This window comes from Mobula birostris, chromosome 2 (assembly GCF_030028105.1).
Source record: "Mobula birostris isolate sMobBir1 chromosome 2, sMobBir1.hap1, whole genome shotgun sequence".
NCBI lineage: Eukaryota > Metazoa > Chordata > Chondrichthyes > Myliobatiformes > Myliobatidae > Mobula > Mobula birostris.
Genome location: NC_092371.1, coordinates 170,875,646 through 170,894,894, shown reverse-complemented (window position 1 = coordinate 170,894,894; position 19,249 = coordinate 170,875,646). Strand labels below are relative to the sequence as shown.

Here is a 19,249-nt window from a genome sequence, read left to right as displayed (position 1 = left end):
GCCTTGAGATATTCTCTCTTGATCGCTGAGTCGGAACTCTCCACCTTTGAGCCATAGTGATGTCAATGAGGTTCCTGGCTGCCCCAGAGTCAGTAAATGCCTGAAGCTCATGGGTCTGGGACCCTGGTGACGGAGAGCGGGAGCATTACCTGATTAGAGGAAGATGCTTGCAGGGAAAATCAACCCATCAGAATTCCCCTTCCTGCTGATGGCTATCCTATTTTACTGGGCACTTGGATATGATGCCCAGAGGTGTCCTGGATCCCCACAGTTGAGGCAGGAACCTACTCTTCTGCTCTGATCTCATTCTTCCTGAGATATGTGCCTGACCTGAATAGTCTCCTCCATGGACTGGGTACTGGGTGATAGCAGAGAGGGTGAAGATGGATGGTGATCTAAAGAGTAGGAAGCTCAAGGCATTCATTATCTGCGCCACTCAATTGCCCAGTTGTCAATTGGAATGGCCAGATTTATCGGGTCATCCAGGCTGTCCTGCTTGTCATGCACTGCAATCTCATGCTGAACCCCTGTGCTCAACCCATACTGGAAAGCAGTGGTAAGGGATCGCTCGTTCCATCTCGTCTCAGCCACGTCTGCAGAAATTTACTGCATAGTCCCTCACTGACTTTGAACTGGAAGATCAAACACTCTCTTGAACTCAACCACAAATTGTTGGCAGGACTGGGCTGCAGGGGAACCTTGTTCTCGTAAAGCATTGTCAGGCTGAGTGGGGGTTAGTCTCAGAGGTTCACCGTGTAAAGTAGTTTATGCGCATCTTCACCGAACCAATCTGGCAGGACTTGGAAAGTCAGCTCACATTGGGCAATAAAGTTCCTGCAGCAGTCAGGATCACCAGAGTATCTGCCTGGTGAAGGAATACTCGGTTCTGATCAGGAAGCCGCTAAGGAAATCAGCAGATTAATGGCTGAGACTGATGAGAGGAAGATGGACTGTCCTGGCTAAAGGCTGTTGATGCTGAATTGCAGCAGCAAGAGTGGCAATGGGTGCCACCTGATTGTGGCTATCAGTAGTGAGTTGCTGAACTGCAGCGGTGAGAGCAGTGATGGCCAACACTTGATTCTGGCTGTCTCTGATGAGTTGCTGAACCGTCGCTGCGAGGACTAACACCTGACCTGTTCAGACTCGGCTTGTCATTCTGAAAGCAATTGTCGCATTGCATGATCCAATTCTGCCAAACCAGCCTCTACTGACTTTAGCTTCTATCCTATCTGCCCAACGAAATTCAGGCCCAAAGTGAGCTGCTCTCTCTCTGCTGAGCTCATTTTAGTTGTTCGAGTCTTGCTGAACCGAGTGTTCGGTTATGGCCCAAATGCAGAGGCAGAGACACAGAAGCAGGTGAACGGTTCACTGAAGAGCTGTGCAGTACAAAAGGAAAAAGTGATTAACACTGTGCTAACAGGACTATTTACTAAAACTCTCAAACTGAAAGCTAATGCCAACATTGCAGCTCGGAAGCAGTAACTTAATGCTAAAAGAAATACCCTTCCTTTACAACGTCAATCAAAACGGTAGTCTTCTTTCCCGGAACAAGCACAAAGGTCAACAGGGAGCATTGACGTTGCTTTGCTTTGATCAAGACTCCACAAGACTGAAACAAGTGGAAGGGAGTTAAATACAACCATAATGAAACACTGATATGCTGGAACATGCATACACATGAGCATGATTGCCGACCATTTTCAGCAGCCCTCTGCTATTCCATCGTTATGACCCCTACGACAACTTTCTACACTATCCACAACAAAACCAACCTTCATATCTTCTGCTAAGGGAGGTTGAGCAGGGTTGAGCTTTTTTTCACTGGAACATGCGGGGGTGATGTTCTAGGTATAAAATCATCAGGGGCATAGATAGGCTGAATGTGCAGTCTTTTCCCAAGATTGGGGAGTCAAGAACTAGAGAACATAGGTTTAAGGTGAGGGGGGAAGATTTAAAAGGAAACTGATGAGCAAATTTTCCTCTCAGAGGGTCATCAGTATATGAAATGAGATGCCAGAGGGAGTGGTTGAGGCCGATACATTAGCAACATTCTGAAGGTACATGGATAGGAAAGGTTTAGAGTGGTATGGACCAAGCTTAGATGGGGATCTTTGGGGTGAGGGGGTGGGCAGGGATGAGAGCAAGGATGAAATGTTGTACTGAACAACTTACTCGGATAATTCAGTGGATCGAGCAACATTTGCGGGGGAAGGAATTATTGACATTTTTGGTCAAAACCCTGCATCAGAACTTCCTTTCATTTGTACGATGAAAAGGATCAACAATAAGTGGTGAATCAGTGGAATTTATTGCCACAGAGGGCTTTGCAGGGCACGTCATTGGGTATACTTAAAGCGAAGGTTGATGGATTCTTGATTAGTAAGGGCATCAAAGGTTACAGGAGGAAAGCAGGAAAATGGGATTGAGAAGGTGAATAATTCAGCCATGGTGGAATGGCACAGCAGCAGACTTGATGGGCCAAATGACCTAATTCTGCTCCTATCGTATGTCTTATGGTCTAATGTTCTTATGAACAAACATATTCAGAGTGTACAAACTTAGTCTGAATATCCTTGATGTATTTGAACACCAATGTCCGAGGGGACTCAGGGTACAGTGTTAAGCAACAGCAGTTGTTGAGGAGTGGCTGTGATTTGATCAAAGCCCCACCCCCATAGTTATATCCCCAGCAAGTGACATCCACACTGTCTGCTAATAGTGATCTACTGAGCTCTACAATGCAGATAATGAAGGTTTCTACCAGCCATTCCCAAGGAATAATGCAGCCTATTCAGACTGAAGTTCGAGTTGAAGATCAAGTTTATTGCCATCAGACTGTACATAGATACAATCAAACAAAAAACAAAACAACATACCTCCGGACAAAACATACATCACACAGAGCACATAACATAAAATATCGCTGCAGAAGAGTTAATAAAATACAATTCATCGTGCACAGCTTCAAAGCATCAAAATATACGCACAGAAAAATGCCTCATTTCTGCATCAACGACCAACCACAAGCATCACCGTGCTTCCGGCTTCACCACCTTCTAACTCTAATTGGTATGTCTTTGCAATGTGGGAGGAAACCAGAACACCTAGGGGAAACCCACATGGTCACGGGTAGAATGTACAGACTCCTTACAGAGAGCAGTGGGAATTGAATCCCAATCTTACACTGTTACTGTAAAGCATTATGTTAACCACCATGCAACCATGCTGCCCACCCCTTAGGTTAATTAGTAGATTAACTGGCCACATAGGTGTAATTGAGTGGCACGAGATCGAATGGCCAGTTACCATGGCATAATAAAAAAATAATAAGGATCTTGCAAGCTTTTATAACAATGTGACTGTCTGGAAGCATCGAATGCAGCATCTCCACAGCTTTGCGTATGACCCCTCATTGTGAAGTGTTGCAAGGCTCCCCACCTCCACAGGAGCAGTGTCCTCGCTGGCTGCAGCATTGCGTTGGTACGGAAGTTGCAAGGCATCAGACCGCAAGACCCTACAGAGGATAAGAAAAAGCAGAGAGGAGTGGGGAAGGCAGGAGAATATCACAAATAGTGGGGTCCTCCCCCAATGTTTGTGACATTCTGCTGCCTTCCCCTCATACTTGATGCCTTTACTGATCAAGAACCTATCAACCTCTGCCTTAAACATAGCCGACTCCTTGGCTTACACAACTGACTGTGGCAATGAATTTCACAGATTCACCACCTTCCACTTAAAGAAACTCCTCTTCACCTCTGTTCAAAAAGGACATCCTTCTATTCTGAGGCCGTGCCCTCTGATCCTAGACTCCTTCACTATAGGAAACATCCTCTCCACATCCACATCCACTCTTTCTAGGCCTTTCAATATTCAATAGGTTTCAATGATATCCTTCTTCATTCTTCTAAGCTCCAAGGAGTACAAGCACAGAGTATTAAAAGCTCTTTCATTCCTAGGATCATTCTTGTGAACCATCCCTGGATCCTCTCCAATGCCAGCTCATCTTTTCTTAGATAAGAGGCAAAAAACTGCTCACCATATTCCAAGTAGAGTCTGATGAATGCCATATATCATTTGTGGTTCTGAATGAATACATGATGGTTGTCACAGACTTTATAAAACAGTTGAAGATGAGTGTGTCCCCACAGATCATTCAGTCTTCCTTATCAAGAAGCCCTGGATGAACCATGAGATCCACTATCTGCTGAGGGCCAGATCTGTGGCATTCAGTTCTGGCAACCTAGTAAGATACAAGAGGTCAGGTGCGATCTCCAGAAAGCCATCTCACGTGTGAGATGGCAATTCTGAACCAAACTTGAATCACTGAAGGATGCTGGACAGCTGGAGCAGGTCTTGAATGCTATTACCTCTTGCAAAGTAAAACCACGAAACGTAGGTGACAGCAAGGCTTCACTCCCAGAGAAGTGGTGTATTGGGTGTCAGGGAGGGGTAGCACCTCTGGTGGGGGAATATGTTGCGTCCTTTTTAAGGTGGTTAGTCCACCTTTGCTCCCCACCTGGCACTCAGCTCTCACCTGTGGCTCCCTGTAGCTGTTTGCATGCGACAGCGGCCACACCCCAGGCAACAGCTTCGACAAGCCGGCTAAACAAGGTGAGGGTAGCCGAGGGGTCTGAAACCCTCGGTGAGACAGGGAGTTGTCTATCCCAGCATGTGAAGACATACTCCGGCAGATTGAGCGGACGAGACCAATGGAAGGTCGAACAGTCAAGAAGGCGGTCTCTGCAAGCATCGTGGAAGGTGTAGAGCAGGACAAGACACAGAAGACGTCCGGGTCATCCACTGCACCTAGTCCCATCTCCAGCCGTCTAGACTCTGTCTTGCCACTGGATCCAGATGGGAATTGGGAAGAGAGAGTGAGGCTGACGCTGCGCAACTCTCCCTCACTTAAATCCAAATCACGCGCTAGTCTCGACGCCATCATAATGGTGTCGAGGTCCTCATCAATATCAACGATGGACGAACACAACACTTCCAGGGAAACTCAATGCCTTCTATGCTCACTTTGACCATCTAAACATGGAAGAAACTTCATGAACTCCCACAGCCCCCAAAGACCCTGTGAGTTCCATCTCTGAGGCTGACATAAGAACATCCTTCAAGAGGATGAACCTATGGAAAGCATCCAACACAGGTGTGGTACCAGGCCGAGTACTAAAGACCTGTACTTAGCAACTGGCTGAAGTATTCACCAATATTTTTAACTGCTGGCTTTGGCAGTCTGAGATACCCACTTGCTTCAAGCAGGCTTCAATTATACCAGTGCCTAAGAACGTGGTAACCTGCCTCAATGACTATTGTCCAGTAGCACTTACATCCACTATGATAAAATGCCTTGAGAAGTTGGTGATGAAACATATCAACTCCTAACTGAGAAGCAACTTGGATCCACTCCAATTTGCCCACTGGGACATAGGTCCAGAGCAGATGCTGTTTCACTGGCTCTTCATTCAACCCTGGAACATCTAGACAGCAAAAATGCATACATCAGGAAGCTCTTTATCGACTACAAAACCATCATCCCCTCAAAACCAATCAATAAGCTTCACGATCTTGGCCTCAATACCTCCTTGTACAATTGGATCCTCAATTTCATCACCTGCAGACCCCAGTCTGTTCGGATTGGCAACAACATCTCCTCCACAATCTCCTTCTCCATCAGCACAGGTGCACCATGACACTGTGTGCTTAGCCCCTGCTCTACTCGCTTTATACTTATGGCTGTAAGGCTAAACACAGCTCCAATGCAATATTTAAATTTGCTGATGAAACCTCTGTTGTTGGCCAAATCAAAGGTGCTAACAAATCAGCATATAGGAGAGAGTTTGAAAATCTGGCTGAGTTGTACCTCAACAATAGCCTCTCAGTCAATGTCAGCAAGACCAAGCAGCTGATTATTGACTTCAGGAGGAGGAAACCAGAGGTCCATGAGCCAGACGTCATCAGGGGATCAGAGGTGGAGAGGGTCAGCAGTTGTAATTTCCTCAGTGTTATCTTTTCAGAGGATCTGTCCTGGGACCAGCATGAAAGTGGAGTTATGAAGAAAACACAGCAGCACCTCTACTTCCTTAGAAGTTTGCGAAGACTTGGCATTAAATCTGAAACTTTGACAACTTTCATAAATATGTGGTGGAGAGTATATTGACTGGTTGCATCATGGCCTGGTATGAAAACATCAATGTCCTTCAAAGAAAATCCTACAAAAAGTAGTGAATACGGCCCAGTCCATCACAGGTAAAACTCTCCCCACCATTGAACATATTTACATGGAGTGCGGTCACAGGAGAGCAGCGTCCATCATCAGGGACCTCTACCCCCAGGACATGATCTCATGGTCTCATCTCACTGCTGCCATCAGGAACAATGTACAGAAGCCTCAGGATCCAAACCACTGGGTTCATGAAGTTATTACCCCTCAACTATCAGGCTATTGAACAGAGGGGATAACTTCGCTCAACTTCATTCGTCCCATCACTGAAGGACTATTCATCTAATGTTCTTAATATTTATTGCACATTTATTTATTATTATCTTATTTTTTTCTCTATGCATTTGCACTTGGTTGTTTTTTGCACGTTGATTGTTTGCCTGTCCTATTGGGGTGTGTTTTTTTATTGATTCTATTGTGTTTCTTGGATTTACTATATGGAAGAAAACAAGTCTTGGGGTTGTAGATATATATATATGTGTGTGTGTGTGTGTGTGTGTACTTCCAGAATAAATTTACTTTGAACTTCGTACTTTATCAAGCCCCAGTACATCATTCCAGCCACTATTCACATCTCTGTTTCAGACCCTCTGTTAACTCACTCTTTCCTCTCAAATCTTTCCATTTCTCTATGCTTCCAGCAAAAGGGGAAATCTCCTTCTATTCTGCAAAGCATTTAGAGTCAAGCAGCCTGCGGAGAGAGACCGAGAGTCAGAATCAAAATCAGAATCAGAATCTGATTTATTGTCACTAACAAATGTGCAATTTGTTGAATTAGTTGTTTTGTGGCAACAGTACTGTCCAATACATAAACTAATAAAGTATAAATTACAATAATATATATAGGTAATTAGCACAAAAAGGGAGCAAAAATAGTGAGGTAATATTCATGGATTCATAACCCATTCATAAATCTGGTGGTGGAGGGTAAGAAGCTGTTCCTAAAATATTGAGTACAAGTTTTCAGACATCCTCTGAGATGGTAGCAATGAAAAGAGGGCATGTCCTGGGTGGTGTGGGTGCCACCTTTCTGAGGCATCGCCTTCAGAATTTGTCCTCGATGGAGGGGAGACTAGTACCCATGATGGACAGATAAAGACAAAATTGATGTGTTGACACTTCATTACAGGAATAATATTCCATACCTTTCCTGTCTTTCACCGCATAGCTACAAATTAAGTTTTAAGGATCGGGTACGAATGGCCAGCCCCAGGGGTCAGGGAGTGAAGGGCAGACAAGCCTCGCTCGGCGCCGACCGCCCATCACCTAGCAACGAACCCACCGCGGAGACCAGCCCCAGCAAGATGCAGAAGAGCTGGAGCTTCAATGACCGGACTCGACTGCGACCTTCACTTCGATGTAAGACCAGTCAGGCACGGGGCACCTCATCCGGTGAGAGAGTGACGGCGGCATTCCGTGGGGACACTCTGGGGGGATGGGAGAGTTGCCACGGGGAGGGGAAATGAGGAGATTGGAGCCAGATCAGGTTGTGGGGCACTCCAGTAGAGTAGAAACAATCCCTAGCCATCAGGAAAGATATTCCGGGGTACTGGGAGACAGATCTTGAGAGTGGTGGGAGAAATGTCACAGGTCATAGGTAACGGCCATCTGAGGCAATGGAAGAGATGATCGGGAACTTTGGGGGTCACTAGAGAATCAGAATTAGAATCAGCTTTATTATCGCTGATATATGTCCTGAAATTTGTTGTTTTGCAGCAGCAGTACAGTGCAATAGATTTAAAAAATTACTATAAATTATGAAAAAGAGTAGATTTTAAAAATTAAATAAGTAGTGCAAAGAGGGAGAGATCTTCTGGACACAAGTGATTCTGCAGATGTTGGAAATCCATAGCAAAACACACACAAAATGCTGGAGGAATTCAGCAGTTAAGGAAGCATCTATGGAGGGGAATAAACAGTCAATATTTCAGGTAAAGGACTGTTTATTCCTTTCCATAGATGCTGCCTGACCTGCTGAGTTCCTCCAACATTTCGTGTGTGTTGTTCAAGATCTTCTGGGCCATGGGGATGGACATTCTGCAACAGTAGTGAAGACCCTTGGGGGAAACCTTCAGGGACACTGGGAGAGACACCTTGACCAGAAGGGAGAGACTGGACAGTGAGAGTGGAAAAAGCTGAGCTTGTCTCTTGCAAATCTTCCTAAATTGGGTCTCAAACACCACTAGTCACTAACAGGACATCGTAGACATTGGACTACTGTGTTACGGGGACAATGGAGTGGATTGTGGAAAAACTGGGGGTAGGAGTGGAGGACAGATGTTTGGGGGTAGAGCAGAACATTACATTAAAACATTGCAAGAAAGAATTGTCTGTGTGAAAGTAAGGGGTTTGAAAGGGATTGTATTCCTTTCAGATTTACTACTCTTCCCCTTCGAAAGTTCAACATGCAAACTAAATTTATTATCAAAGGACTTATATGTCACCTTGCGTTACCTTGAAATTCATTTTCTTGCAGGCATTGATAGTGAAGCAAAGAAATACAATAGAATTAATGAAAAACTACACATAAATACTGACAAAAACAATATGCAAACTGCAAATTAAAAAAATAGATAGATGACTAAATAAATAATGCTGAAAAGATGAGTTGTAGGATCCTTGAAAGAGAGTCCATAGGTTGTGGAATCTGTCAATGTTGAGGTGAGTGAAGTTACCCACCATGGTTCAGGAGGCTGATGGGTGAAAGGTAATAGATGTTCCTGAACCTAAAGGCTCCTGATAGCAGTATTGAGAAGAGTCCATGACCTGGATAGCGGAGGTCCTTGATGATGGATACCGCTTTCTTGTGGCAGTGCTGCTTATGGATGTGCTCAGTGCTGGGGTGGGCTTTTACTGTGATGGACTGGGCTATATCCACCACTTTTTGTAGGCTTTCCCATTCTACATATTTCCACACCAGGCCCGAGTACTTGACGTTTCTGCTGGGAGGATGTCGCAGTGACATAGTGCTCTATAGAAACCATCATGCTTGATGGTTTCTGAATATCCTCTGAGGACCTTGTGTTGTGTTGTGTTGTGTTGAACTCTGAACTTCTCAGAGAATGGATTATCCCTTGAGTGTTGAGTTTAGCATGTAGGAGAAATCAAGTATTTCTAACAAGCAAAGTTCATTCTTCTGGTTAATGCAGAATTGTGCAGTGGGAAATAACCATTTTGTTCATTTCTTCCACAGATGCTATCATGTCTCCAGATGAAGGCTTTGATGAGAGGGCAGTTCACCCGGAGCTCTTTGTTGAGGAGCTTACACCCGTGTTCAAAACTGTGATTAGAGCCATTAGGTACAGTCTCATGGGAGATTGATTTGGTCATTGTTCCCCTCTTGCTTCCATCTGCCTACCCCACCTCTCTTTTTTAGGTTCCAGTGCTTCACCTTCCTTTCCAATCAGATTCCATCATTGTTGCCTCCACCCAATCAGATTCCAAAACCCCCAGACATTTGTTGCCTCCACCTATCACCTCCAATCTTTTCTACCCTTCCTTCCTAAATCTGCATATCAACCCTTCTCATCTAATTCCACCCATCTCCTACCAGTTCTTACCCAACCTCACCCCCAACATCTTCATACTAGTCACCTCCCCTCTATCTTTTAATCCAGCAAAGGGTCTCGACCCAAAACACCAACTTGTCTGTTTCCCTCCACAGATGCTGCCTGACCCACTGAGTTCCCCTAGCAGTTAGTTCATGGCTGGGGATAGGGTGACCTTCTGTAGGTTGGTGAACTAAAATGAACGGTAATCAGAGGTAGAGCATCAGCCATTTCTATTCTGTTTTAATGAATTGGTTGAATGTGCTGAGTGTAATGCACTTGGGTTCACTAGTGATACATGGATAGTTAAGAAAGGGAAATGTCAGAAAGATGCTGAGAATCAAAGAGTCCAAATCAGAGCCAGGTTTATTATCACTGACAATTGTCATCAAATTTGTCATTTTGTGATAGCAGTACAATGCAAGACATTAAAGTTACTATGTTATAGGTAGATAGATAAACAAACAAAACAATTAGGTACGTAAATTAACAGATAAACAAACAAATAAATAGAAAGAAAGGAAAAAGGAAGAAAGGAAGAAAAGAAGGAAGGAAGGAAGAAATTACCTATTGTTGGCTGATGGATGGGGATGGACGCATGTGATTGGTAAACTCTCAATTGGATCACATGCTAGCAGATGAATTCAACAGACTGTGAGCTTGATCAACTGGTACCTTTCTGTTCTTTTATCCTTTTCCAGACTTTTTCCAATTGCATTTCCATCCATTGAGATTCATTGAGTTTTTCTCTGCTTAATTCAGTCATTGGTTAAAATGAAGAATTCGATGAACCTAGTCAATTAGACCCTAAATCCAGATAACTGCTTATGATGTGATCCAAGGGTAGATTAAAGATTAAAGATTAGCTTTATTTGTCGCATGTACATCAAAACACACAGTGAAATGCGTTGTTTGTGCCAATGGCCAGCACAGTCCGAACATGTACTGGGAACAACCTACAAGTGTCGCCATGTTTCTGGCATCAAAATAGCATGCCCATGACTAACTAATCTGTACCTCTTTGGAATGTGGGAGAAAACCAGAGCACCTGGAGGAAACCTATGCGGTAATGGGGAGAATGTACAAACTCCTTCCAGACCAGTGAGAATTGAAACCCAATCACAGACTCTGTAACGAATTACGATGACTATTCACTATATGCCGAAGGATGCTAGGGGAACTGATGAACAGTTACACTCAAATGACAAACCTAGTCAGAATACTGATAACTGACTCATTTCAGAGGAGCAACACCTCATATTCTGCCTTCAACCTGATGGCATGAGCATCAATTTCTCTAACTACCAGCAATTTCTCCCCTCACCCCTCTCTTTGTTTCATTCCTCATTCTGGCTCCCCGTTCACCCATTCCCTTCTCCTCACCTGCTGATCTTCTCCCTCTAGTTCCTCTTATCCTTCCCTTTCTCTCATGGTCCACTCTACTCTCCTATCAGATTCCTTCTTCAGCACTTTACCTTTTCCACCTATCACCTCCTAGCTTCTTACTTCAACTCTCTCCCCCACCCACCTGGCTTCACCTATCACCTTCTAGCTTGTACTCCTTCTCCTGCCTCCCCCCCACACCTTCTTATTCTGGCATCTTCCCCCCTTCCTTTCCAGTCCTGATAAAGGTTTAGCCCAAAACATCGACTTTTTATTCATCTCCATAGTTGTTGCCTGACCTACGGAGTTGCTCCAGCATTCTGTGTTTGTTGACTGACTCAATTATCTGGGCGTTTTGCAGGTTTATGAAGTTCCATGTTGCAAAGAGAAAGTTCAAAGAGACTCTGCGACCGTACGACGTGAAAGATGTGATTGAGCAATATTCGTCTGGACATTTGGACATGCTCGGTAGGATCAAAAGTCTGCAGTCACGGTGAGCGTGCCTTCCAAAAACTCCACCTAATCCAGATTTAGTTGACAGCTACTGGTTCATTTTTAGGACTCTTGGAAGAGTGTGAATACTCGTTAAATTTTGGGTTGACACTCCCACTGCACTACTAATGCACCATCAGAGATCTTGTTTGCCATTTGCATTATTAAACTGGAGTCTGTCCTGCCCCTCCCACCCCTCCCTCAGGTGTCCATTAAAGGTTAACACACTCACAAACTGCTGCAGGAACTCGGCAGTTCAGCCAGCATCAGTGAACGGAAAGGAACATCCATTAAAGGTCCCATGGATCCATCTGGACAAGGCATTAGGCTAGAGTCCAGGCCAACACCTATCCCCCGTCTGCAAACAGAATCAAAACATTAAAACCTCTTATCCTTCCCTTTCTCCCACTGTCTGTTCTTCTTTCCTATCAGATTCCTTCTTCTCCAGCCCTTTACCTTTTCCGCCTATCACCTCCCAGCTTCTTAAGACATAGCAGAATTGGGCCATTTGGTCCATCAAGTCTGCTCCATTATTCTATCATGGCTGATTTATGATCATCCTCAAGCACTTTCTTCTGTCTTCTCCCCATAACCTTTAACAAATTTACTAATCAAGAAGCTATCAACCTCTGCTTTAAGTGTATCTGATGAAACATAGAACAGCACAGCAGAGTACAGGGCCTTTGGCCTACAATGTTGTGCTAACCCTTTAACCTGTTCTAAGATCAATCTAACGCTTTCCTCCCCCATTGTCCTCCATTTTCTGTCATCCATGTCCCTACCTAAGAGTCTCAAAATATCTCAAATGTATCTAACTGTACCGTTACCCCTAACAGTGAGTTCCATGCATGACTACTCGGTGTAAAAAAAACTTAGCTCTGACATCCCTCCCCCAGACATTCCTCCAATCACCTTGTATTAGCCATTTCTGTCCTAGGAAAAAGTCTCTGGCTGTCCACTCAGTCTACATCTCTTATCACCTTGTACAACTCTCTCAAGTCACCTCTCATCCTCCTTCGCTCCATCTTCTTCAACTGTCATTTCTACCTTTGACCTCCAGCTTCTGACATCATTCTCTTCCCCCCAACACATAACCTGCCAATCACCACCCACCCCCCCCCCACAGCTGGATCCACCTATCAGTTGCTCCACCGCTTTCTTTCCAGTCTGCTGAAGGGTCTCTACCTGAAATATCGAAAGTCCATTTACCTCCATAGATGCTGCCTGGCCTGCTGAGTTCCTCCAACTCAAAGTCAAAGTCATAGTAAATTTTTTTACAGTGCCCATGGTTTGCTCTTTATCAAATTACAGTATTGCTTTGCACTGTTGTAACTATATGTTATAATTATGTGGTTTTGTCAGTTTTAGTCTTGGTTTGTCCTGTGTTTCTTGTGATATCATTCTGGAGGAACATTGTATCATTTTTTAATGCATGCATTTCTAAATGACAATAAATGAGGACTGAGTGTCCTCATAATCTAATCTAATCTAATGTATTTATCAAAGTACGTATGCATTACCATATAGTATCCTGAGATTCATTTTTCTTGCTGGCATTTACAGAAAAATTAAGAAATAATATAGAATTTATGCATAAGTAAAGACTGACAACCGAAGTGCAAAAGAAGACAATTTGTGCAATTAAAAATAAATAATACTGAGAACATAAATTGAAGAATCCTTGAAAGTGAGAGTAGGACTAGGCTGCACCTGTCTGTTGCAAATCTTCCTAAGGTGGGTCTCAAACACCACTGGGTCTCTAACAGGACATTGTAGACATTGCACTACTGTGTTACGGGGACAATAGGGTGGGTTGTGGAAAACCTGGGGTTTAGGAGAGGAGAACATATGTTTGGGGGTAGGGCAGAATGTTACATTAAAGCATTACAAGAACGGTTTGTCTGTGTGAAAGTCAGGAGAATATAAGGGGTCATCATCGTGCCACAGAATTCCTACTCTTCCCCTTCCAAAGTTCAAAGTAAACAAATTATCAAAGTACATATATGTTGCCATGAGATTCATTCATAGTGGAACAAAGAAATACAATAGATTCTCTGAAAAACTGCACACAAAGAATGGTAAACAACCAATATGTAAAAGATGACAAACTGCAAATACAAAAACCAAATAATTAATAGACAGATAAATAAATAAATAATGCTGAAAAGATGAGTCGAAGGGTCCTTGAAAGTGAACCCATAGGGTGTGCAATCCGTTCAGAGTTGAGGTGAGTGAAGTTATCCATGCTGTTTGAGGACCCTGATGGTTGTAGGGTAATAACTGTTCCTGAATCTGGTGATGTGGGACCTAAGGCTCCTGTACCTCCTTCTCAATGGTAGCACAAGAAGACAACAAGGCCTGGACGATGGGGGTCCTTCATGATGGATGCTGTTTTCTTGTGACAGGGCTCCTTGTAAATGTGTTCAGTGCTGGGGAGGGAGGGCTTTGCCTGTGGTGGACTGGGCTGCATCCACCAATTTCTGTATGTTTCCACGTAACCTGTCCATTTGGAATGTTACATCCTCTGTGCATTTAGGTAGAGTCTCTCAGAAACACCATTGCACCCCCTCTCCCCACCATTCCCGAAGCTGTGACTTGGGCAAATAAGAGCTTACAGTGGGTGGACCCTGGGAGTTTAATTAACAACTGCCATTTCTTTATGAATTTAATCTTATCAGAGTATATACATCAGATATGATTTCATACGACGCTTTCTTGGTGTGCAGTTATAAACACAAGAGATTCTGCAGATATTCAAAATCCAGGGTAACATGCACAGAACGGTGGAGGAACTCAGCAGGTCAAGCAGCATCTATGGAGAGGAACTACCTGAGTTCCTATAGCGTTTTGTGTGTTAAATAGGTGTAATTCTCGACTGCTTTGAACTAAAGTGACAAAATTTTTTCCAAGTTTATATGCAAGTATCCTGATCGTGACATTTCGGGCCAAGACCCTTCATCAGGGCTCAGCCCAGCTTCTCACTTTCTACCCCACCTCCCCCACCCCACATTCCCCCTCACCTGGTCTCACCTGCCACCTGCCAGCTTGTGCTCCTCTCCCTCCCCATCTTCTTATTCTGGCTTCTTCCTCCTCCCTCCCAGTCCTGATGAAGGATCTCAGCCCAAAACACTGACTCCCAAAATTCTGCTCCATAGACACTGCCAGACCTGCTGAGTTCCTCCTGAGTTTTGTGTGTGTTGTTCAAGATTTCTAGTACCCGCAGAAACTCTTAGAGCCATAAAGTGCCACAGGACAGAAACAGGCCCTTCAGCCCATCTAGTCCATGCAAAAATGTTATTCTGCCCAGTCCATCTTTTATTTATAGTTTCCAGAATTTGTTCACACCTCCTACCTAGCGTTGGCACACTGTCCTACTGTGTTTTCATATACCCTGTTACTATATAGAAGAGTTACTCTTGCCAAGCACCAGTTTGTCACTGTAAGATTTCCTGTCATAGTCATTTACAGCTGCTTGTACACCTAACATCACAACGTACAGGTTTCCCCTGCCAGCCGAAGGCAGAGCGTTCCTATGAAACAGTTCATAAGCCGAAATGTCGTAAAGCGAAGAAGCAATTACCATTTATTTATATGAGAAAATTTTGTGAGCGTTCGCAGACCCAAAATTAACCTACCAAATCATGACAAATAACACATAAAACCTAAAATAACAGTAACATATAGTAAAAGCAGGAATGATATGATAAATACACACCCTATATAAAGTAGAAATACTTCTCTACAACGATTGCCTGCACAGACCTCCGTAGCGAAAATCTCACGCAAGCGCTGTCAGCTGAAAATCGCACGCAACCGTTGTTGGCATAAACACGCTCTCCAGTAATCTTTAAGCTATGAGGCTGCCAAATCTACCAAATAACACTCAAAAATACACAGCCTATATAAAGTAGAAATAATGTACGTACAGTGTAGTATCACTTACCGGAATCAGGAAGACAGCTTGCGGAGCACACTGATGATGGTGCGTTAGACTGAGTCGTCGCAGGTTGGGTGGTGCAGTGGCCCCCACCCTCCGGGCCGCCGACCTGATACATTGGCGCGAAGAACACAGCAGTAGCCGGGAGGCACACAGCACATCTTTAAGAAACAAGCCGAAATAAACATGCTAATTAATTAGGTGCCGCCGACACGTAATTGTCGGCCCAGATCAGAGGCAATGCAATCGGAAATCGGCACTGATCTGGGCCAACAATTACGTGTCGGCGGCACCTAATTAATTAGCTTGTTTATTTCGGCTTTTTTCTTAAAGATGTGCTGTGTGCCTCCCGGCTACCATTGCATTCTCCGCAAATCGGTACAGTATCTGTCCGGGGCCCGGGGGTTGGGGTGGTGGGACACGGGGGTGTCATCTCATCATCGATCAGGGTAGGCAGCTCATCTTCTCCTATGACTGCCCGCCTCGATGTCGAAGATCGAGGTTCGTCGTCTGCTGTGGCTGATGTGGAAGGCTTGCTTGACCGCTGAGCCTCGCGCATTTTTCTATCATACAGTTGTTTGTAAGGACTCAAACCATCCTGCAAATATCCCCTAAACCTACGTACCTTTTCAAAATTAAAGTCGTACTTTATCATTGGAGCGAAAATCTCGTGCAGTTGCTTCATGTTCAGTTCGCTACTGCATTCGGTTTCGATTATTATCCTTTCCTCTTCCAATTGCATCAGCTCTTCATCTATCAGTTCTTGGTCACGGGATGCCAAAACCTCTTCAACATCATCTGCGTCAGCTTCCACAAGCCAAACTCACTTTGTCCTTGCTTCGTTCACCACAATCGAAACGCTTAATTATGTCTAGTTTTACACTAAGTGTAACACCCTTACGAGCTCTTTTAGGCTTTTCTGATACCTTAGAACTCATCTTGCTAATGGCTGCTCACAGGCATGTGTTTAAGCAATGCCGTTCCGAATCCGGGGGAGAGTGGCTGCTCGGGGCACACGCTGCCTTTCATCGCGCACTGATTTTTTCGCACGCTGATTTTTTATCACACACTGCCTTTCTTCGTAACAGTGAAAGCACCTTCTGAAAGCAAAAACAGGGTACTAATGTAGGTCTTTCGTAACAGTGAGGTTTCGTAAAGTGAACGTTCGAAAAGCGGGGGACACCTGTACATACAAAAAGTCTGTGTGTACAGTATAAGCTAATCTTATGTACCGTATGTACAGCCACATTCAGACAGTTAATTGGACATTGTGTTTTGTAGGATTAATTTTACATTCATATTTGTTGTGTCTTTTGGGTTTTAATTGTGTTTTTTTCCCTGCTAATTGTGTTTTCCATCGCTACATCAGATCCGGAGAAACAATCAGTTTGTTCTTCTTTACACTCGCCTACCGGAGAATGACAATAAACTGTCTTGAATTTTGAATCTTGTTTGTTTCATTTAATTCAGCGTGGATCATATTCTTGGGAAAGGACAGTTCACAACAGAAAAGCGTTCTCGCGAGAAAGGACCATCGGACAATGACATTGCTGCTGATCTTAGTATGATGGGACGTGTGGTAAAAGTGGAGAAACAGGTAACAATATTGATTCCTCGGAAATAACTCCACTGGCTCTCCCAAAATGAAAACAGTTTTTGTGTGAAGGTGAAAGACCCTTAGGATGATAGATATGCATGAAGACTCCATATGGGCTGTCAAGATTGGACTAGGTAAAATGCTGGAAGAACTCAGCAAGTCAGGCAGAATAAACAGTCAATGCTTCAGGCCAAGACCCTTCATCAGGAGTGGGAAAGGAGGAAGAAGCTGGGGGGAGGGGAAGGAATACAAGTTGGCAGGTGACAGGTAAGACCAGGTGAAGGGGAAGATGGGGTGGGGGAGGGGAAGATGATGTGAGAAGCTGGGAGGTTATTGGTAGAAGAGGTAAAGAGCTGAAGAAGAAGCAATTTGATAGGAGAAGGCAGTGAATCATGGGAGAAAGAGAAGGAGGAGGGGAACCAGGTGAGAGGCAGGTGAGGCACCAGTAAGGGGTGAGAGGGGAACCAGAATGGAGAATGGAAAAAGAGAGAAAGAGGAAGGGAGGAGAAATTATTGGAAGTTAGAGAAATCAATGTTCATTCCATCAGGTTGGGGGCTAGCCAATTGGAAAATGAGGTGCTGCTCCTCCAACCTGAGTGTGGCCTCGTTGTGACAGCAGAGAAGGCCATGGGCTGATATGTCAGAATGGAAATTGGAAGTTAAATTGAAATAGGTGGCCACAAAAAAATCCCATCTTCTGTGGCCAGCACAGAGCCTCTTATAACCACCAGTAACATTTGTCTTTGCAGGTACAGTCCATTGAGTCAAAGCTTGATGCGCTCTTGGACGTCTACAGACAGTGTCTGCGGAAAGGGTCAGTCTCGGCGCTGACTCTTGCATCCCTGCAGATGCCTTCGCTGGAGCTCGATCAAACATCTGATTATCAAAGTCCAGTGGAAGGGCTCAGCTCAGCCCGACTCAGCAACTGTACATCAAGATCTACCAGTGCCCGGGGACTGCAGCTCATCCTCACACCAGATGATCCAAGTGGCCCCTCTTATGGATACGTCAGCCTGACCACCCAGCCGCAGGCTGTTCCCAGTACCAAGGGTGACAGGCCCACAATGGCAGTGCCTAATCCAGTGGTCCCACCTTCTAAGGAGACAGTGACATCTCAACAGTTGCCATCCTTCCAGACTACCAGCGGGCCGCTTCCTCTCCAGATTGTTCCCGTCACTTCACAGGGGTTTGATTCCAATATCACCACATGCCTTGTCTCTGGCCAAAGGGCAGACCTTAGTTTCACTCAGGACACCCCATGGCGGCGGAGTCAGAGTGCAGAGAACGAATCCCTGGTCAATGTTTGCCCAGCGACGGACAAACCTTTAGAACACTCCCTGTCTGTGCAAAATCTGATCCAGCCCACTCACGAACTGAGGGTGCCATTCACGGACAGGAACCACAGGAGCACCAGAGCATGTCAAGAGCACTACCCCAAATGGACAGCATCGCGATTCTTGGTTGGAGGTGAGGAGGTCAGCCCAGAAATGTTTGAAAGCGCAAATCCAATGAGGCCTGGCGTGCCCAGAACGTCACGAGTCATTGAACAAGCAGAGGACCCAGTAAGGTCCTTGAGCATGTCTCCAATTCATCTAAAGTGAGAACAAAAGAAACCTCCCTTCCACAAGTCTCCAATATGCATTGTCTCTTGGACTGTCTTTGCCTTTGAGACAAATCATGAAACTTTCTAGTGTAACATAGCGAACAAATGAAAGAGGCACTTATGGGTCTAGTTGCATGAATAAATGCATGCCAAATTGAAAATGAGATTGTTTTAAAGTATTGTGGGAGCAGCTTGTTTCTTTGATAAATCAGGAATTATTTTTGTAACAAATGTGCATAGAGGTAATTTGATGATGTTCCAGTGAATAGTTCAGGGATCTGGACTGATTAAGACTACTTTTATTTACAGTACAGTTGTGTCTTCAAACTTCTGTGGTGTTTATGATACCCTGTCATCCCATCCAGGTAAAAACCCCTGTTTATATCAGAAGGGTTTCTCTGCTTCATTTGAGGTACAAAAGATAGACACATTCTTTATGAAAAATGTTTATAAAATATTCAAC

At 44.4% G+C, this 19,249-nt stretch overlaps 1 protein-coding gene across 1 annotated transcript in view; it reads left to right on the top strand.

Moving 5' to 3' along the window:
- The window catches only part of kcnq5a (potassium voltage-gated channel, KQT-like subfamily, member 5a), a 385,749-nt gene extending 366,804 nt beyond the window's left edge, over window positions 1-18,945 (top strand). Inside the window, exons 11-15 of the mRNA XM_072278222.1 lie at window positions 7,395-7,618; window positions 9,420-9,525; window positions 11,519-11,650; window positions 17,057-17,183; window positions 17,933-18,945. Of these exons, the coding sequence (XP_072134323.1) occupies window positions 7,395-7,618; window positions 9,420-9,525; window positions 11,519-11,650; window positions 17,057-17,183; window positions 17,933-18,784 (1,441 nt within the window). The 3' untranslated portion in view covers window positions 18,785-18,945. The remainder of the gene's footprint in view (window positions 1-7,394; window positions 7,619-9,419; window positions 9,526-11,518; window positions 11,651-17,056; window positions 17,184-17,932) is intronic.
- The last annotated feature ends 304 nt before the right edge of the window (window positions 18,946-19,249 follow it).